Raw genomic sequence first — 14,928 nt, 5'->3', positions numbered from 1 at the left:
AATCTTCCTTTTGTCAGTAGACTTGGTACAAAGGTGATCTGAGAACTGAGAAGGTTGCTTGTTGACACCCAGCATACAAGAAATCTGGCTCTCAAGTCATTTGTTTAACTTCAGAGGGGGGGAAAAACAGTGCTGGTATCAACAGACTGACAGCCTGTCTCACTGTGCCAGGCAGGTTTCAGGATAGTCTGAGCACATTCTCCCCTATCACGACCCTAGCTGTCTGGAATGCAGCTGACATTTACAGGCAGCTTTTAACAGGGTGATTGAGGAGGACGCCACTTATCAGTGGAGAGCAGGTCTGAATATGGGTTTGAGTCTGTACTGGAGGTTTTAAACACCTTTTTGATAATGATATTGCCAGGTTTGAGTCTGTACTGGAGGTTTTAAACACCTTTTGGATAATGATATTGCCAGGTTTGAGTCTGTACTGGAGGTTTTAAACACCTTTTGGATAATGATATTGCCAGGTATGAGTCTGTACTGAAGGTTTTAAACACCTTTTTGATAATGATATTGCCAGGTATGAGTCTGTACTGGAGGTTTTAAACACCTTTTGGATAATGATATTGCCAGGTTTGAGTCTGTACTGGAGGTTTTAAACACCTTTTGCATAATGATATCACCAGGTTTGAGTCTGTACTAGAGGTTTTAAACACATTTTGGATAATAATATCGCCAGGTATGAGTATGTACTGAAGGTTTTAAACACCTTTTGCATAATGATATCACCAGGTTTGAGACTGTACTAGAGGTTTTAAACACATTTTGGATAATGATATCGCCAGGTATGAGTATGTACTGAAGGTTTTAAACACCTTTTGCATAATGATATCACCAGGTTTGAGACTGTACTAGAGGTTTTAAACACATTTTGGATAATAATATCGCCAGGTATGAGTATGTACTGAAGGTTTTAAACACCTTTTGCATAATGATATCACCAGGTTTGAGACTGTACTAGAGGTTTTAAACACATTTTGGATAATGATATCGCCAGGTATGAGTATGTACTGAAGGTTTTAAACACCTTTTGCAATAATGATATCACCAGGTTTGAGACTGTACTAGAGGTTTTAAACACATTTTGGATAATGATATCGCCAGGTATGAGTATGTACTGAAGGTTTTAAACACCTTTTGGATAATGATATCACCAGGTTTTAATCTGTACTGGGGGTTTTAAACACTTTTTTGATAGTGGTATCACCAGGTATGTGTCTTTACTGGAGGTTTTAAACACATTTTGGATAATGATATCACCAGGTATGAGTATGTACTGAAGGTTTTAAACACCTTTTGGATAATGATATCACCAGGTTTTAATCTGTACTGGGGGTTTTAAACACTATTTTGATAGTGGTATCACCAGGTATGTGTCTGTACTGGAGGTTTTAAACACCATTTTGATACATGATATCACAAGGTTTTGAGTCTGTACTGGAGGTTCTAAACACCTTCTTGATAAAAGATATGCCCAGTAGTAAACCTGACAGCCAGTGGCAATGTAGATGACTCCTTCCACTAGGGGGCATCTTTCAATCAGCACTGTGCTGATACAATTATCAGTTGCTGGGTAGGCACTGGACTGACGGACACAGAGAGAGAGCAAGTCGGGAACCTTGTTGACTGTGGTGTTGAGCATGGCGCTGATAGCTGTTGACATGTTCTGAAGCCAGCAGGAATGCGTTGATTCTACACCACCAGTTCAAATGGCATTGTGTCAGTTAAGTAGTTGTATGAGAAAGGAGAGAGAGTGAGTGAGAGAGCCTGTAGAATTGTCAGACCCAAGTCCAGTTTGATAAGTCCAGTTTGATCGTATTGTACTCGGCCAAATCTCTTAACTAAACACATTTCTGTGCCTGTACAAACAAGCAAGTTAGAAACTGGGTTGACTTTGCAGGTAGGATTCAAACATGTGTTAACAGGGGGAGATAGGAGCCAGGCAGAATCCTGTGGGTCTTAGTGGGGAAGCCAGTTGTAGGCACATTGATGGAGTGATATCAGCACACTGGGGGCTGGGAGGGGTGTGACAGCACACACACACACACACACATTGTGTAGCACCCACCCCCAATGGTGAAGGGTGTGTTGCACACAGTTGGTGTGTGTGTGTTGTCACGTTCAGTCTGTATCCATGCTGCCTGTTCAGTCTGTGTCCGTGGTCCATGGCTGCCTGCAGCAGTGTACGTGTGATGTATTTTGTGTAATGTGGTGTGCTGTGTGTACCTGCGGTGAACTTGTGGTGTGCTGTGTGTATCTGTGCTGTGTGTACCTGTAGTGGTCTGTGTGTACCTGTGCTGTGTGTGGTGGTCCGTGTGTGTTGCTGTGCTCTGCTGTGTTGTGTGTGTGATGGTCTGTGTGTTGCTGTGGTGTGTTGTGTGTGTGGTGGTCTGTATGTTGCTGTGCTGTGTTGTGTGTGTGGTGGTCTGTATGTTGCTGTGCTGTGCTGTGTGTACCTGTGCTGTGTTGTGTGTGTGGTGGTCTGTATGTTGCTGTGGTGTGTTGTGTGTGTGGTGGTCTGTATGTTGCTGTGCTGTGCTGTGTGTGTGGTGGTCTGTATGTTGCTGTGCTGTGCTGTGTGTACCTGTGCTGTGTTGTGTGTGTGGTGGTCTGTGTGTTGCTGTGGTGTGTTGTGTGTGTGGTGGTCTGTATGTTGCTGTGCTGTGTTGTGTGTGTGGTGGTCTGTATGTTGCTGTGCTGTGCTGTGTGTACCTGTGCTGTGTTGTGTGTGTGGTGGTCTGTATGTTGCTGTGGTGTGTTGTGTGTGTGGTGGTCTGTATGTTGCTGTGCTGTGTTGTGTGTGTGGTGGTCTGTATGTTGCTGTGCTGTGCTGTGTGTACCTGTGCTGTGTTGTGTGTGTGGTGGTCTGTGTTGCTGTGTGTACCTGTGCTGTGTTGTGTGTGTGGTGGTCTGTGTTGCTGTGCTGTGCTATGTGTACCTGTGCTGTGCTGTGTGTGGTGGTTTGTGTGTACCTGTGCTGTGCTCTGTTCACCTGTGCTGTGCTCTGTGTACCTGTGCTGTGCTTTGTTCACCTGTGCTGTGTTTTGTTCACCTGTGCTGTGCTTTGTTCACCTATGCTGTGCTCTGTGTACTTGTGCTGTGCTCTGTGTACCTGTGCTGTGCTCTGTGTGGTGGTCTGTGTGTACCTGCGCTGTGCTGTGTTTACCTGTGTTGTGTGTGTGGTGGTCTGTGTGTACCTGTGCTGTGCTGTGCTCTGTATCTATGCTGTGTTCTGTGTACCTGTGCTTCTAAAATGGTACACCACCTGCTGCCAGGCTCAGGTGATAGAATTTATGAAAATATCACTGATGTTGTTGGGTCGATGGCCAGTTTAGTTGCACTTTTCAGCTGTATGCTGCTGTTGGTTTTTACTTCTAATATACATATATATATATATTAGGAAGAAAGAAAAAGTGAACAGACTCAACAAAGTGGTGTGTGTGTGTGTGTGTGGTTTTGTGAACACATACGGATGATTCAGATAGGTCCAGTGATTTAGGCCACCATGCAAATTTTGCAAGAAAATTTTGAAACTGTTAAGATTGGTAGGCAGACATATACGTCCATAGATCAGTGATTTATTTTAGGACGTAGAGGTAGATATATGTTTGTAGATAAACCAGCAGGTGTGTGTAACTGTATGCATGTATACATTTATACCCAGACGCATAATATATAACAGTGTAGATACATATCTGACTGGCGGCTCCTGCAGTGCCATTTCTTCTGTCTACAACAGGGAACAGAGGACATAAATCTGACTGTAGCCTTGTCACCTCTGTCCACCCCCTCCCCCCTCCCTCCCCCTTTAGCATGACACGGCTTCTTAAGCCCGGAGAGGCCTGACAAATGACTTGGGGACCTGAAGCCCCAGGCAGTGGTGAGGGGAGATAGCATCTGGTGAACTGACTGGTCAGGGCTCACAGTGCTCTGTGGGTTGAGAGGGTGGCAGTTACTGTAACGCACCCTGAACCCCACCCTCCCCTGTTTCTCCTTTATCAAGAGTGTCTGCACCCTTGCTATTGGAATTGGCTGCCGGGTGTTCTTTTGTTGCCACAACAAAACATTTTATGCTCAAAGAATTTTTTTTTATCATGATGCTGTAGAAAAAAATAATGTTTCATAATGCAACCATTAAAAAGCCCATCACTGAAGAAAGTGTGTCCACTCTCTCTCTCTCTCTCTCTCTCTCACACACACACACACACACACACACACACACACACACAGAGGCACACTCGCACACACACACACACAAATCTAGCTGAAATTGTTGTGAACACCCCCAAGCCTCCCAGCTGTACCTCTCATCTTCCTCCACACACACCACTTTGTCAGTATCAAGTTGATTGATTGGTTTGATGAATTGATCATGATGTTGACAGGTATTCATGTTTGGCTTGCCTCTGTGATGGAGTGCTATGTGTGTGCACAAATCTATGTGTGCGTGTACGTGTCACAGAATTTCACATATGAATGGCATCTTTGGTGTTGTGTGTGGGGTGGGGATTGGTGGGTGGAATTTAGGGAATTGGGAGGTGATAAACTTATTTTCCTGCCTTGAATGTCTTTATTACTAGTGCCTTATGCAGAGTCATTCATGCTTGGAACATGAAATAATCTCCGCTTATATGTGTGTGTGTCATGTTTTCATGTTTATACTGTTAAAAGTCTGAATGATTGATAAAGACATCAAGAGGACTTAGTTGACTCAGTGAAAAGGGTAGGCGTATAGTAGTGGTTCTTGATGTTTGCTTTGTTTTGGTCATGAAAGAAAATGACAAAAATGGTGATGTTGACAATATCATCCTGCTTTTTACCAATTTTTGGTGTGTGTGTGTTGTGTTTAGGTCCACCTCTCAGTACTGTGTGCGGGTAAACTAGTAGAGTATTTCAAGTTTATGAAGGTGTTGTGATGCAGCAGGTTTTTTGGGGTTTTTTTGTTTTTGTTTTTGTTTTTTGGTGTTATTATTAGTTTGTGAACTACGTTTTGTCACAATTGTGTGGTGGGGTTGTTTTTTTAAGGCTGTACCTATGTGATGTTGAAGTTCATTTCGTTCGTTTATTTGTTTATAGTGTGTTCATCTAAGATGATGATGATATCAGACTGATGTGATGTTGAAGAAGAAGAGTGTAGCTCAATGCTAGATGTGCAGCTGGTTGTGTTGCAGTGGACCACAGTTCAGTCAGTGAGTGCTCTGATGACTCTGAGGACAGCGATGCAGGACGAGACCTGAAGGACTACACCTGTCAGCACTGCTTCACCAACGGTAAGTCAGTCTGTCTGTCTGTCGATTGGTTGTTCTGTCTGCCTGCCACTGCATGTCTCTCTCTGTCAGTCTGCCATCGTCTGTATACCATCATCAGCTGTGTTACAGTCTGCAACCTACTGGTCATGAAAGTATGGCTTTGCTTTGTCATGTGTGACCTGAAGTAAATGTACAGCTGTGGCAGTGTCTGTTGTCCAGTTATTGGTAGCAGTCAGTTCTCAGACTGACACATGGCTGTCTGTTTCAAGTTTTGGAAAATGTGAGGGTTATTGATCTGTTTGAATCATGGGAGTCTGTCTGAACTGGTACTGGCAAGTGTCGGGGCTCAAGTTGGCCTCCATCATTTGTGGCTTCTGGGCTGTGCACAGGAAGCAGTATGATTGGAGTGCACAGTTCAAGAGGCATCTCATTTGAATGGGTTTCTCTTTACTCTTTTTCTAGTGTTATAAAGAACAGTATGATAGCAAGTATAGCATTTTTTCTTATTATACACCATTTGTGTTGATAGCACAGAGTTATTCACTATTGGTATAGGGACTGTCTCTAAGCCACTCCCACCTGACATGTGACCTACCCCTCTGCAGTTATTTCTTCTGTATTAGTCTCATCAACATTGGAAAAAGGAGCATTGTCTTTTTGCTGTGGTCTGAGCACCTGTAAGCAGCTGGGCAAAGTTCACAGACCTTAAAACTCTGTTGGCTGCAAAACTCACTTTGCTGTTTGTGTTTGTGCGTGTGAAGTCGAATAAAAATACCATGCCATGGTGTTTGATGGCATCACCTAGCGACAGTGTAGAGCTGACCATATTGTAATTTACAGTTTGGTTGATGATGTCTGTAGTATGGTAGTGTTCGAACAGCTGAGCTGGAATACGGTGGACTGCAATACCGATGAGATGTGTTGGCCTCAAATAAAAGTGGAGTCCATCCAGGCCACTATAAAAGGTTTTCAGGAGTCCAGCTGGCTAACAGCAATCTTGCAACAGACTGATTGTATATATATGTGTGCCCTGGGGCATTCCATATGGCTAGTGGTCGTTGGCTTTTGAAATGTTACACCAGTCTCTATGGTGTGGTAGTATACACACTCCAGCACTCCAAGCAGAGACATAAAATTATTATATGGTGATGTGATCAGCAATGTGAGGACATTCTGTTTGAGGCACAGTGAATAGTATGCTTTGAGCCATTGTATGCTTCATGTCTTTTAAAAAAAAAAAAGAAAAAAAAAAGCATGTTGTCAAGTGGCCAGACTTCCTGGGGTGTCAAAGACACAAAATCAATAAAAAGACCTTCATGGACCGAGAATTCATGACAGGATTGTAAAAGAAATAACTAAGATACATGACAGTTTGTGAAAACCAAAACACATGGCAGTGTTGTGTGTGAAGTGTTTGCACTCAGTGTTCACCGCTCACAGTTTGCTGTGTACACCGTTATGCCGGAAAAGATTTTCATGGGGATGAGTGCTTGTCTTGGAGGTCAGAACGGGTTTGCAGACCTGCTCAGGCAGCCAGGGAAAAGTAAGGTGGAGGGGAGTGGGGGGGGGGGCTTTGTTGCAGCGAAGTGGGGGAGCGCATTGTGGGGAGAGGGCGGTGCATTAGCAGGGCGGTGGGAGAGGAGCAGACTGCGGCGTGGAGTCAAGGTGGTGGCTATTGTGGGCGCCGGTGTTGAGGATCAATACAGCCCTGATAAATGTGTAATGAGCAATGGAGGGCCATATCCTGATAAATATTGTTGCTTTCATGCTGCAAGGCTGGCACCGGAGCGCTGTGGTGTTTGCTCGTTGAATGGACAGACTGAGCCAGACTGAGCCCCGGGGCTTTGGAGGCATTGATTTTCCTTCCCTCCCCCTCCCCTTGTCCCCTGCTGGCTTGACAAGACGGACTGCACGTGCCCAGGCTGGGGCTGCCTGCCTGCCTGCCTGCCTGCCTGCCCTGCACTGTGTGCCAGCGAGGGAGGGGAGGAAGGAAAGGGGAGGGGGTAGTGGTTGGAGAAGGGGAAGGGGGAAGTCATCAATACAAATTGGGACCAGAACTGGATGTCAGAGCTCTGGGACATCGCCCTCAGCCGCCCGCCTTGTTCCCACAATGCTTTGCCAAGACCCCATAAAATATTCACATTCTTCAGTCTTGGCTGCCTGGCGCTTTCATTGGCTGCTTGGGGATTTATGTGGGTGTGGGGGAGAGAGCTGAGGGGAGGGCTGGGTTTGTGGGTTGTAGCAGCAACACTTTGGTTGGGGTGGGTTTGGAGGAGATAAGGTGTCTGTCAGTTGTCGGGGGTGGTGTGGCTTGTGCCGGTGACCCTCCCGCCTGCCTTGTCCCACTCATCCACTATGCATGACTTTTCTCCTCTCCGGCCCTTGTTTGCTGAGAGCCCCCCAGACCGCCCTGATTTATGGGCTCACGTCTTTCAGGACAGGCAGAGATGGCCATCATGGCTTTCATATACACTTTGGCAACATGAAACCCCCTTGGAACCTTGGGCCGGGGAAGCCAGGCACAGGCACAGGAAATGACAACACACCCAGGAAGGGTCTTTTGATATCGCTGGCTGCTGCAGTCTGTCAGTGGAGAATTTGATATGAGGAGTGGTGTCTGATGGAAGATGTTTGAAACCAGTCGTATGATCTTACACAGGAAGTCCTGTGATTGATTGGATTGAGGGAGTCTTGGGGTCAGGTGTGGTTTGTACGGCAATGCGCGTGCGTACACACAGACACATGCTCATGAGCAAATGTACTGTGTGTGCACATGAATAAATGTACACACAACACGTTCCACATGATTTTACACCTTTTTTTAATTTTATTTTATAATTTCCCCCCAATACTGTGAATACGCTCAGGTCTCTTTAAGTGTTTATTTTATGCTTGGTATTGTGAGTGCTATATACAAATAAATAAGTTTGCTTTTTTTAAGGGATAATAAAGTTGAGTTCACAGCACCCAACACACATACATATATATGTAGAACCTAGAAAATAGGGTTAATATTCCCATTCAGATTCTTTCAGATATACTCCTTTGAAGGATGTTTATCTCCCATTCAGATTCTTTCAGATATACTCCTTTGAAGGATGTTTATCTCAAGAAAAGCCATACTGAACAGTTTTACTACTTCTTGCACCAGAAATGTTTTGCTTTCATGAGTATGCTCATGCCAAAAGTGCACTCAAGAATACACCATAACTTCATATTATCATGCGCTGCAACTTCAGCCTCAGGTCAGTCAGTTAAAGTGATAAAATTTATGAAGAATATAATTTGCCTAGTGGTGATGGGAATAAAGATGTAGCGTTATGAAAAATTCATTTTCTTTGGCTGCTTTGTTTCAGATTTCTGTTGGGAGGAAGAAGGGCACCTGGGTTGATTTTTTTTTTTTTTTTTAAGTTGTTTGTTATATTTTTCATTATAACCCATTGTTTGACATAATATTTATGGAATGTTGACACGTAGCAGATGACTGGACAAACACACACACACACACACACACACACACACACACACACACACACACACACACACACACGGTCATGCACTGACATGTGCAGTCAGGATCACACTCCTGTCATACATTATGCGTGCGCACACTCACAGGCAGTGATACATCAGAAATAAGTCATTCACCTCTTTATCAGACACAGATTTTGCTTGATGTAGCATGGTAAAGCGATCAACGCTGCCAGTGAGGCGAGCATTAAAAGAAAAAAGAATGTTTTAATTGCTGGTCTTGCACACAGTGGTGCACTATGGAGCCGGGTGATAAACATGGCGCTAGGCAGGGAGATGTTAAGCTCATCCTACCTCGCAGCGACGATTAAATTGTCAGCACACGGCACTGCACAAGAAATTCATGAGCCCACACTTCCTCCTGCGACCAGGGGGCTGATCATGAAAAATGCAGGGGCTTATTTTTCCCTGTGCCAGCCAGCGAAGCTTGTTGCCTGTGTTCATCAATAGCTGATGTCACACAGCCTGCAGGCAGCTGTTCTCTCTGCCCCCCTCGTTCCCCTCCATGCTCCCATGTCATGAGTACGCACTTGGTCGGGTTGTGAATTGGCAGTTGGGAGGAGTGAGGGTTTGGGGGGATGTGGGAGGGGGGGGGGGGACGTGGGGGAGTTCGCCCGGATCTGTGGAATATTATCTGTGCCTTATCTTGTTCATCGGGATAGAAAGAGGGCGTATGATTGAGAAAAACTTTTAGAGAAGAGGTGGGTTTTTTTGTTTTGTTTTTTGTTTGGTTTTTTTTTTTTTTTGCACTGAATGCCTATATTTTCACACACTGCCATTTTTTTTTTTTAAGGTGAAGTTTTAGAAGTTCAACAAAACGAAGATGATGAATATTTTTAGATAAAAAAAAAATATATATATATATATATGTGTGTGTGTGTGTGTGTGTCATTATAGTGTGGGTTTTTTTTTTTTTTTTTTAGTGTTTGTTTGTTGTTGGTTGTGTTTGTTTTTTGGTTGTTTTTTTTTTGGGGGGGGGGGGGTTGTTGTTGTTTTTTGTTTTTTCCTTTTTAAATAGAAAATTGATTTTACATTAGTGAAATGTTTTGAATTGACATATTAGAAAAAGAAAACATACACCTCTACTCGAAATCTCCCATCTCACTGAGCTCAGTTCCTTTTGGTAAAGGCTAAATTACTGTGGATCATTTTTCAATGTTAGAAAAGGGGGAGAAAAATGGCGTACATTTGTGTGTCATCTTGTGGTCTGTTGTGGAGACTGAGTTGCTGTGAACATTTTTTTTCCTTCTTCTTTTTTTTAAAATTCGAATGTTTCTTGTTTGAATTGTTCTCACTGCCTCTTTCTCCCTGTCACTTTTTCTTACCCCCTCCCACCTGTCTATGTTTTCCTCACGCCTCACGTCTCATATAAGATATAAGGGAACAGCATGTGTTGTATTTTGTGTTCTTGTTATATTTTTACATTGTGATGTAAATGAGGTTCACACACATGCAGACATACAGTACTACACACTCATATTGTGTTGTTTAGGTGTGTGTACATGCATATGCACAGGCACATGCTCAAGCATGACTCTCTCTCTCTCTCTCTTACTGGATGTATATTCTATATGTTTGCTACTCAGGTTTTTTTCTTTCAGTGTGAAGGTGATAAATTATGTGGAATAGCTTACACTGACAGCATTACCTGTTTTAATTAGCTATGGATTTTAGGGTGTGGTTACCTTTGCCATGGAAGTGATTGCTGTTTGTTTTATGTTGAGAGAACTCTGGCAGTGTGTTTGTGGTCTTTGTGTTTGGTTACTTGATGGTTTACAGTCCTGGTATGGCCTCCGCAGTCAGCTCGGCTGCAAGCAGCAATGAATAAATCTGCCAGTTAACTGAATGAGTGTGAAGCGAATGGAGCTGAATCCGTTAAAGGCACAGCAATTAATAAGTGATTGATGAATTGATCAACTGAAATGGCATGCAGAATACAGAATAGAGCTAAACACTCTCCTGCCCCATCCCCACCCCTCCCCTCTCCCCCCACGAAAGAGAGGAGGCAGCATGTGTGAAAGTTTTACTTGCTGCAGTTAGTGATTGAGGATAAAGTGTTGTTCGCTGTTGACTGTGACAGTTACCTTCTCAGTTACTAAACGAACAGTGACATTTGTTGTCTGCTTTCATGGTAGGGTAAAAAAAAAATTTTCATGCACATGAAAGCTCACTGGATGACACTGGTTGAGTGAATGTGCGAGTTTGAGCTCTGGAAAAAAAAAAAGAAGAAGAAGCTGGCAGTGTGCAAAAAAAAAGCAGTGGGTAGTGCATTGCTGTATTTATGGTAGATGCACATTACTGTTGCCATAACACTATGACAGTGATTTCCTTCAGCTGCTAAGTGTTATTTGTTGTGCAGCACATGGCATAGTACTGCAATGTTTTCCCCTTAAACAAGTCATCAGACAAGTCCCCTTGATGGGGAAAATTTCAGTGAATGGAAAGCTTGGGTCGATCTACCACAAGAGGTGTTAGTGTGGGGTGTGTTTTTGTTACGCAGGCCTAACTAATATGTTTGGTGTATGTTTGGGTACATAGGTATGTGTATGATCTTATAATTATGTCCCTTTAGTTTCTACTTTTTACCAGAATAGATAAACTCCTGGGAACATACGTATGTGTATGATCTTATAATTATGTCCCTTTAGTTTCTACTTTATACCAGAATAGATAAACTCCAGTGACTCCACCTATACTTCTGCCAACTGTCCAAACAATAACAAGCATGTGGTGTTGTTGTGTATCTGTTTTCCCCCCATCATGTCATCTTCCCAACTGCCAACAGATTTTTTATGTGTGTTTATTTATTTAATCAATGATTTTGAGTACTCTGCACATTCCTCACACCCTTTTCTGATAGTATTTTCTAACGGTGACCTTGCATTTCATTTTCTTTCGCTGTGTTTCAGAGTCGAAGGACTGGCACCATGCTGGCAAGGACCGGGGCCTGCTGTGTACAGAATGTCGCCTGTTCTTCAAGAAGTACGGGGAGGCGCGCCCGCTAGAGGGGGACAAGGACGGCTCGCAGTACCTCTTCAAGCCGGTCAAGGAGGAAGACGAGGCCATAAACGGCAAACACAATATGCGCACACGGCGTGGCAATTCTGCTGTGAGTTGGGGGGTGGGTGATGATGGTGGTAGTGGATCAGAAAAAACTTTTTATGTCAATTTATTGATTAATCTTTTCCTCTCTTCTTTTTTTTTTTTTTTTTTTTTGTTTTTTTTGTTTTTTTGTTTTGGTTTGGTTTGGGTTTTTTTGTTTTTAGTTCCCGATAATGCCAGTGAAATTTTTATTTTTCCTATGAAAAGTTTGTTGGTTTTTTTGGAAAGGAGAGCAATGTGGAATTGAAGATATGACATTTATCATTTTATGGCAGCATGTTTTATTTGTTTGTTGGAGTGCAATCCCATCAACCACTATTGCTTTTCATTTGTCTGTCTCTATATATGTGGGTCTTCTCTCTCTCTCTCTCTCTCTCTCCTTCCCCCTCTCTCTCTCTCTTTCTCTCTGTCTCTTTTTTCTGGCAGTGAATCTGCATATGATTTAGAGACTCCATGCTGTCTGTGCTTCTAAGCTTTCTAGTTTACAATGGGTTCTTGTTTTTTTTTATATTTCTATCAGTATCATTAATGCATGTGTTAATGGTTTGTTTGTTTATGCGGTATGCATCTACATGGTGGTTGCTTTTGCCCTGCTGTCTACAAGAGGGCTGTTGAGAATGGTTTATGATTTATTGATTATGCCATTACTGCTGGTGACAGTTGGGGTTGGGTGAGGTGGGTGGGGCCCTGGGGTGATAACATCCAGCTGTTGTGTGTGGGGGTTGGGGGGGAGAGATGGAGGTGGGTGTGAGGGAAGGACGTGTGATTTAGGTGGGGAATGAGGAAGACGCGTTGCACACAGTGACACCTTTGGTAGCGCCATTGTGGACGCTGGTGGTGAGAGTGTGGTGTGGATGCGACACAACTTAATCTTGTACGATCCTTGAGGAGCTCTCGGAGCCACAACCAGCACTCCTCCAGTGGACTCAGTTCTGGGCTGTCCTCTTTAGTTGGGGACCATGTCCATCCGGCAGCCTTCATCTCGTCTGGTGCTGTTTTTAGATCCCAGTTTTGTCCACCACCTGTTTTTCCCCTCTTTCACCTCTGTGACTTCCCCACCCCCCCACCCCCCAAAACTGCAAAAATATGACAGACTATGACACCAGTATCCATTCTAAAGTCTTGCATGCTAAATTATACAAAATAGGACTGGTTATTAGAACTAACGGGTTTCCACCCCTGAAATGGCCCCTTTGCCGCCAGCTGGGCTATAAAGCAACAAGATTTCAATCACAAGATCAGATTTCTCACTTTGCCATTGGCTGGGCTATAAGCAACAAGATTTGATTCACATGATTGGATTTCTCACAGAATCATTGGCAACAAAAGAAAACCAAAACCAAAAAATACATTTACGGCCTCACTCCCCAAGGTAATCACGTCTTCTGAATTTTGCCATTGACAGTATGCCGTTCACTTTACTGTTTGTTGCTGTGTGTGGCAGGGTGATACAAAAGGGAAGAAGACCGAACGCAGCAACAGTACCAGCAGTCCTGACATCGAGGGCGTCAGCTCCAAACTGGGGCCCAACTCTCCCAGCGTGGCCAGCACCGGCAGCTGCAGCAGCAACGACAAAGACGCTAAAGACAACAACAACGCTCAGGTTGGATCCCACACCCACCTTCCACCGCTGCTGGCTTGATCTTCGTTCTGTCCTTTTGTGATAATGATGATGATAGCAATGAAAGTGATTCACGGTTTACGAACTGCACATTGTTTTGTTGTTATTGTTGTTGTTTTTAGCATCTGACAAATTCCAGTTATTGATGTAATAGTCCTGTAGCTTATATGTATCTTGCCTGGATTGGGATCCTAAATCGGCGTATTAGACGCAAGCTTTGACTGGAAGACAACAAATCTAGAGGAATCTAGTGAACAGAATTCTCAGAGTTCTAAAGGAGAAGATGAAGATTTGTTGTTACACACAAGTTTACGTTTCTGATTTGGGCTCAGAATAACGAAGAAAAACCACTTCATGGTATTTGGCTCAAGAGATAACTTGTGACCAATGACGCTTGTGGATACAGAATACTTAAAAGTAATCGTAGGTGTGCAGATTAGTTAATATTTTTCATAAAGTTGTCTTCTATTTTTTCAGAGACTTTACAGTTTCATGTGATGTACAATGCTTTGACATACATGGCATGCCGTTGTGTGCATGTATCATGCTGTGCTGTACATATGTCCTGCCATAATGTACACGTGTTGTGCTGTGGTGTCCAGAGCAAACCCGACGGCAAGAGCAAGAAGAGGAGGATAGGGGACCTGGAGGAGGGCAAGCTGAAGAAGAACCGCTCTGACTCGGAATCCATGATTGACAGCAGTGAGGCTTCTGGCAATGAAGATTTAGGCAATGAGGCCGACTCTGACGACAACAACCAGGTAACCACCCACCTGCCTGTCTTGCTTGTCAGGACTGGCTTTGTATCCATCCTTTACTTTCTTGTGACTAGAAACTGCTGTTGGTTTTGGGTAGTGATAGATTAACATGATGGTAGGGCATGGTCTGAACTCGTAAAGATCAGGGACAGGTTTACTTTACTAGTTAGTAAGATTGGCCCCTTCCTTCCACCCCCTCCCCGCCATGTAAATAAAATTATTTAGGGCAATTTATCAGCCTGAATGATATAAATCAAGTTGTTGAAGGATTATGTACCAATGAAAATATTCAGATTTTTATATCAAAAGAATGAGCATGACAGTGGGCCTCTTTAAGGTGGACCACTGCGTCATTTTTAGCTAATTTTTGTTTCTCAGGAACTACTAAAGATATCTGCATGAAATTTGGTACACATACTCAGGATGTTAATATAGACATCTGTGCTAAGTTTGAAGATTATAAGTCAAACAGATATGAAGATATGATAATTTTATCATAAAAATACACACGGTTATTTGGCCCATTTGCAGCACTGAACACATGCATTACATAATGATTCTCATCATTTCCACAGTTTGTTTTGACATCATTTAGTGCAATGATCACAAAAGCAGATGCCCATTGTCCACAAGCATTGTTCTCTGTCTTGTCAAAAACGCATAA

General features: G+C 43.4%; 1 protein-coding gene across 1 annotated transcript in view; it reads left to right on the top strand.

Moving 5' to 3' along the window:
- The window catches only part of LOC143287138 (uncharacterized), a 327,313-nt gene that overhangs the window by 282,131 nt on the left and 30,254 nt on the right, over positions 1-14,928 (top strand). Inside the window, exons 11-14 of the mRNA XM_076595083.1 lie at positions 5,175-5,273; positions 11,693-11,892; positions 13,330-13,488; positions 14,109-14,267. Of these exons, the coding sequence (XP_076451198.1) occupies positions 5,175-5,273; positions 11,693-11,892; positions 13,330-13,488; positions 14,109-14,267 (617 nt within the window). The remainder of the gene's footprint in view (positions 1-5,174; positions 5,274-11,692; positions 11,893-13,329; positions 13,489-14,108; positions 14,268-14,928) is intronic.

The sequence above is a fragment of the Babylonia areolata genome, chromosome 11 (genome assembly GCF_041734735.1).
Source record: "Babylonia areolata isolate BAREFJ2019XMU chromosome 11, ASM4173473v1, whole genome shotgun sequence".
In the NCBI taxonomy this organism is placed as follows: domain Eukaryota; kingdom Metazoa; phylum Mollusca; class Gastropoda; order Neogastropoda; family Buccinidae; genus Babylonia; species Babylonia areolata.
Note: the sequence above shows the minus strand (reverse complement) of the source record. Positions and strands in the feature narration are given on the sequence as shown.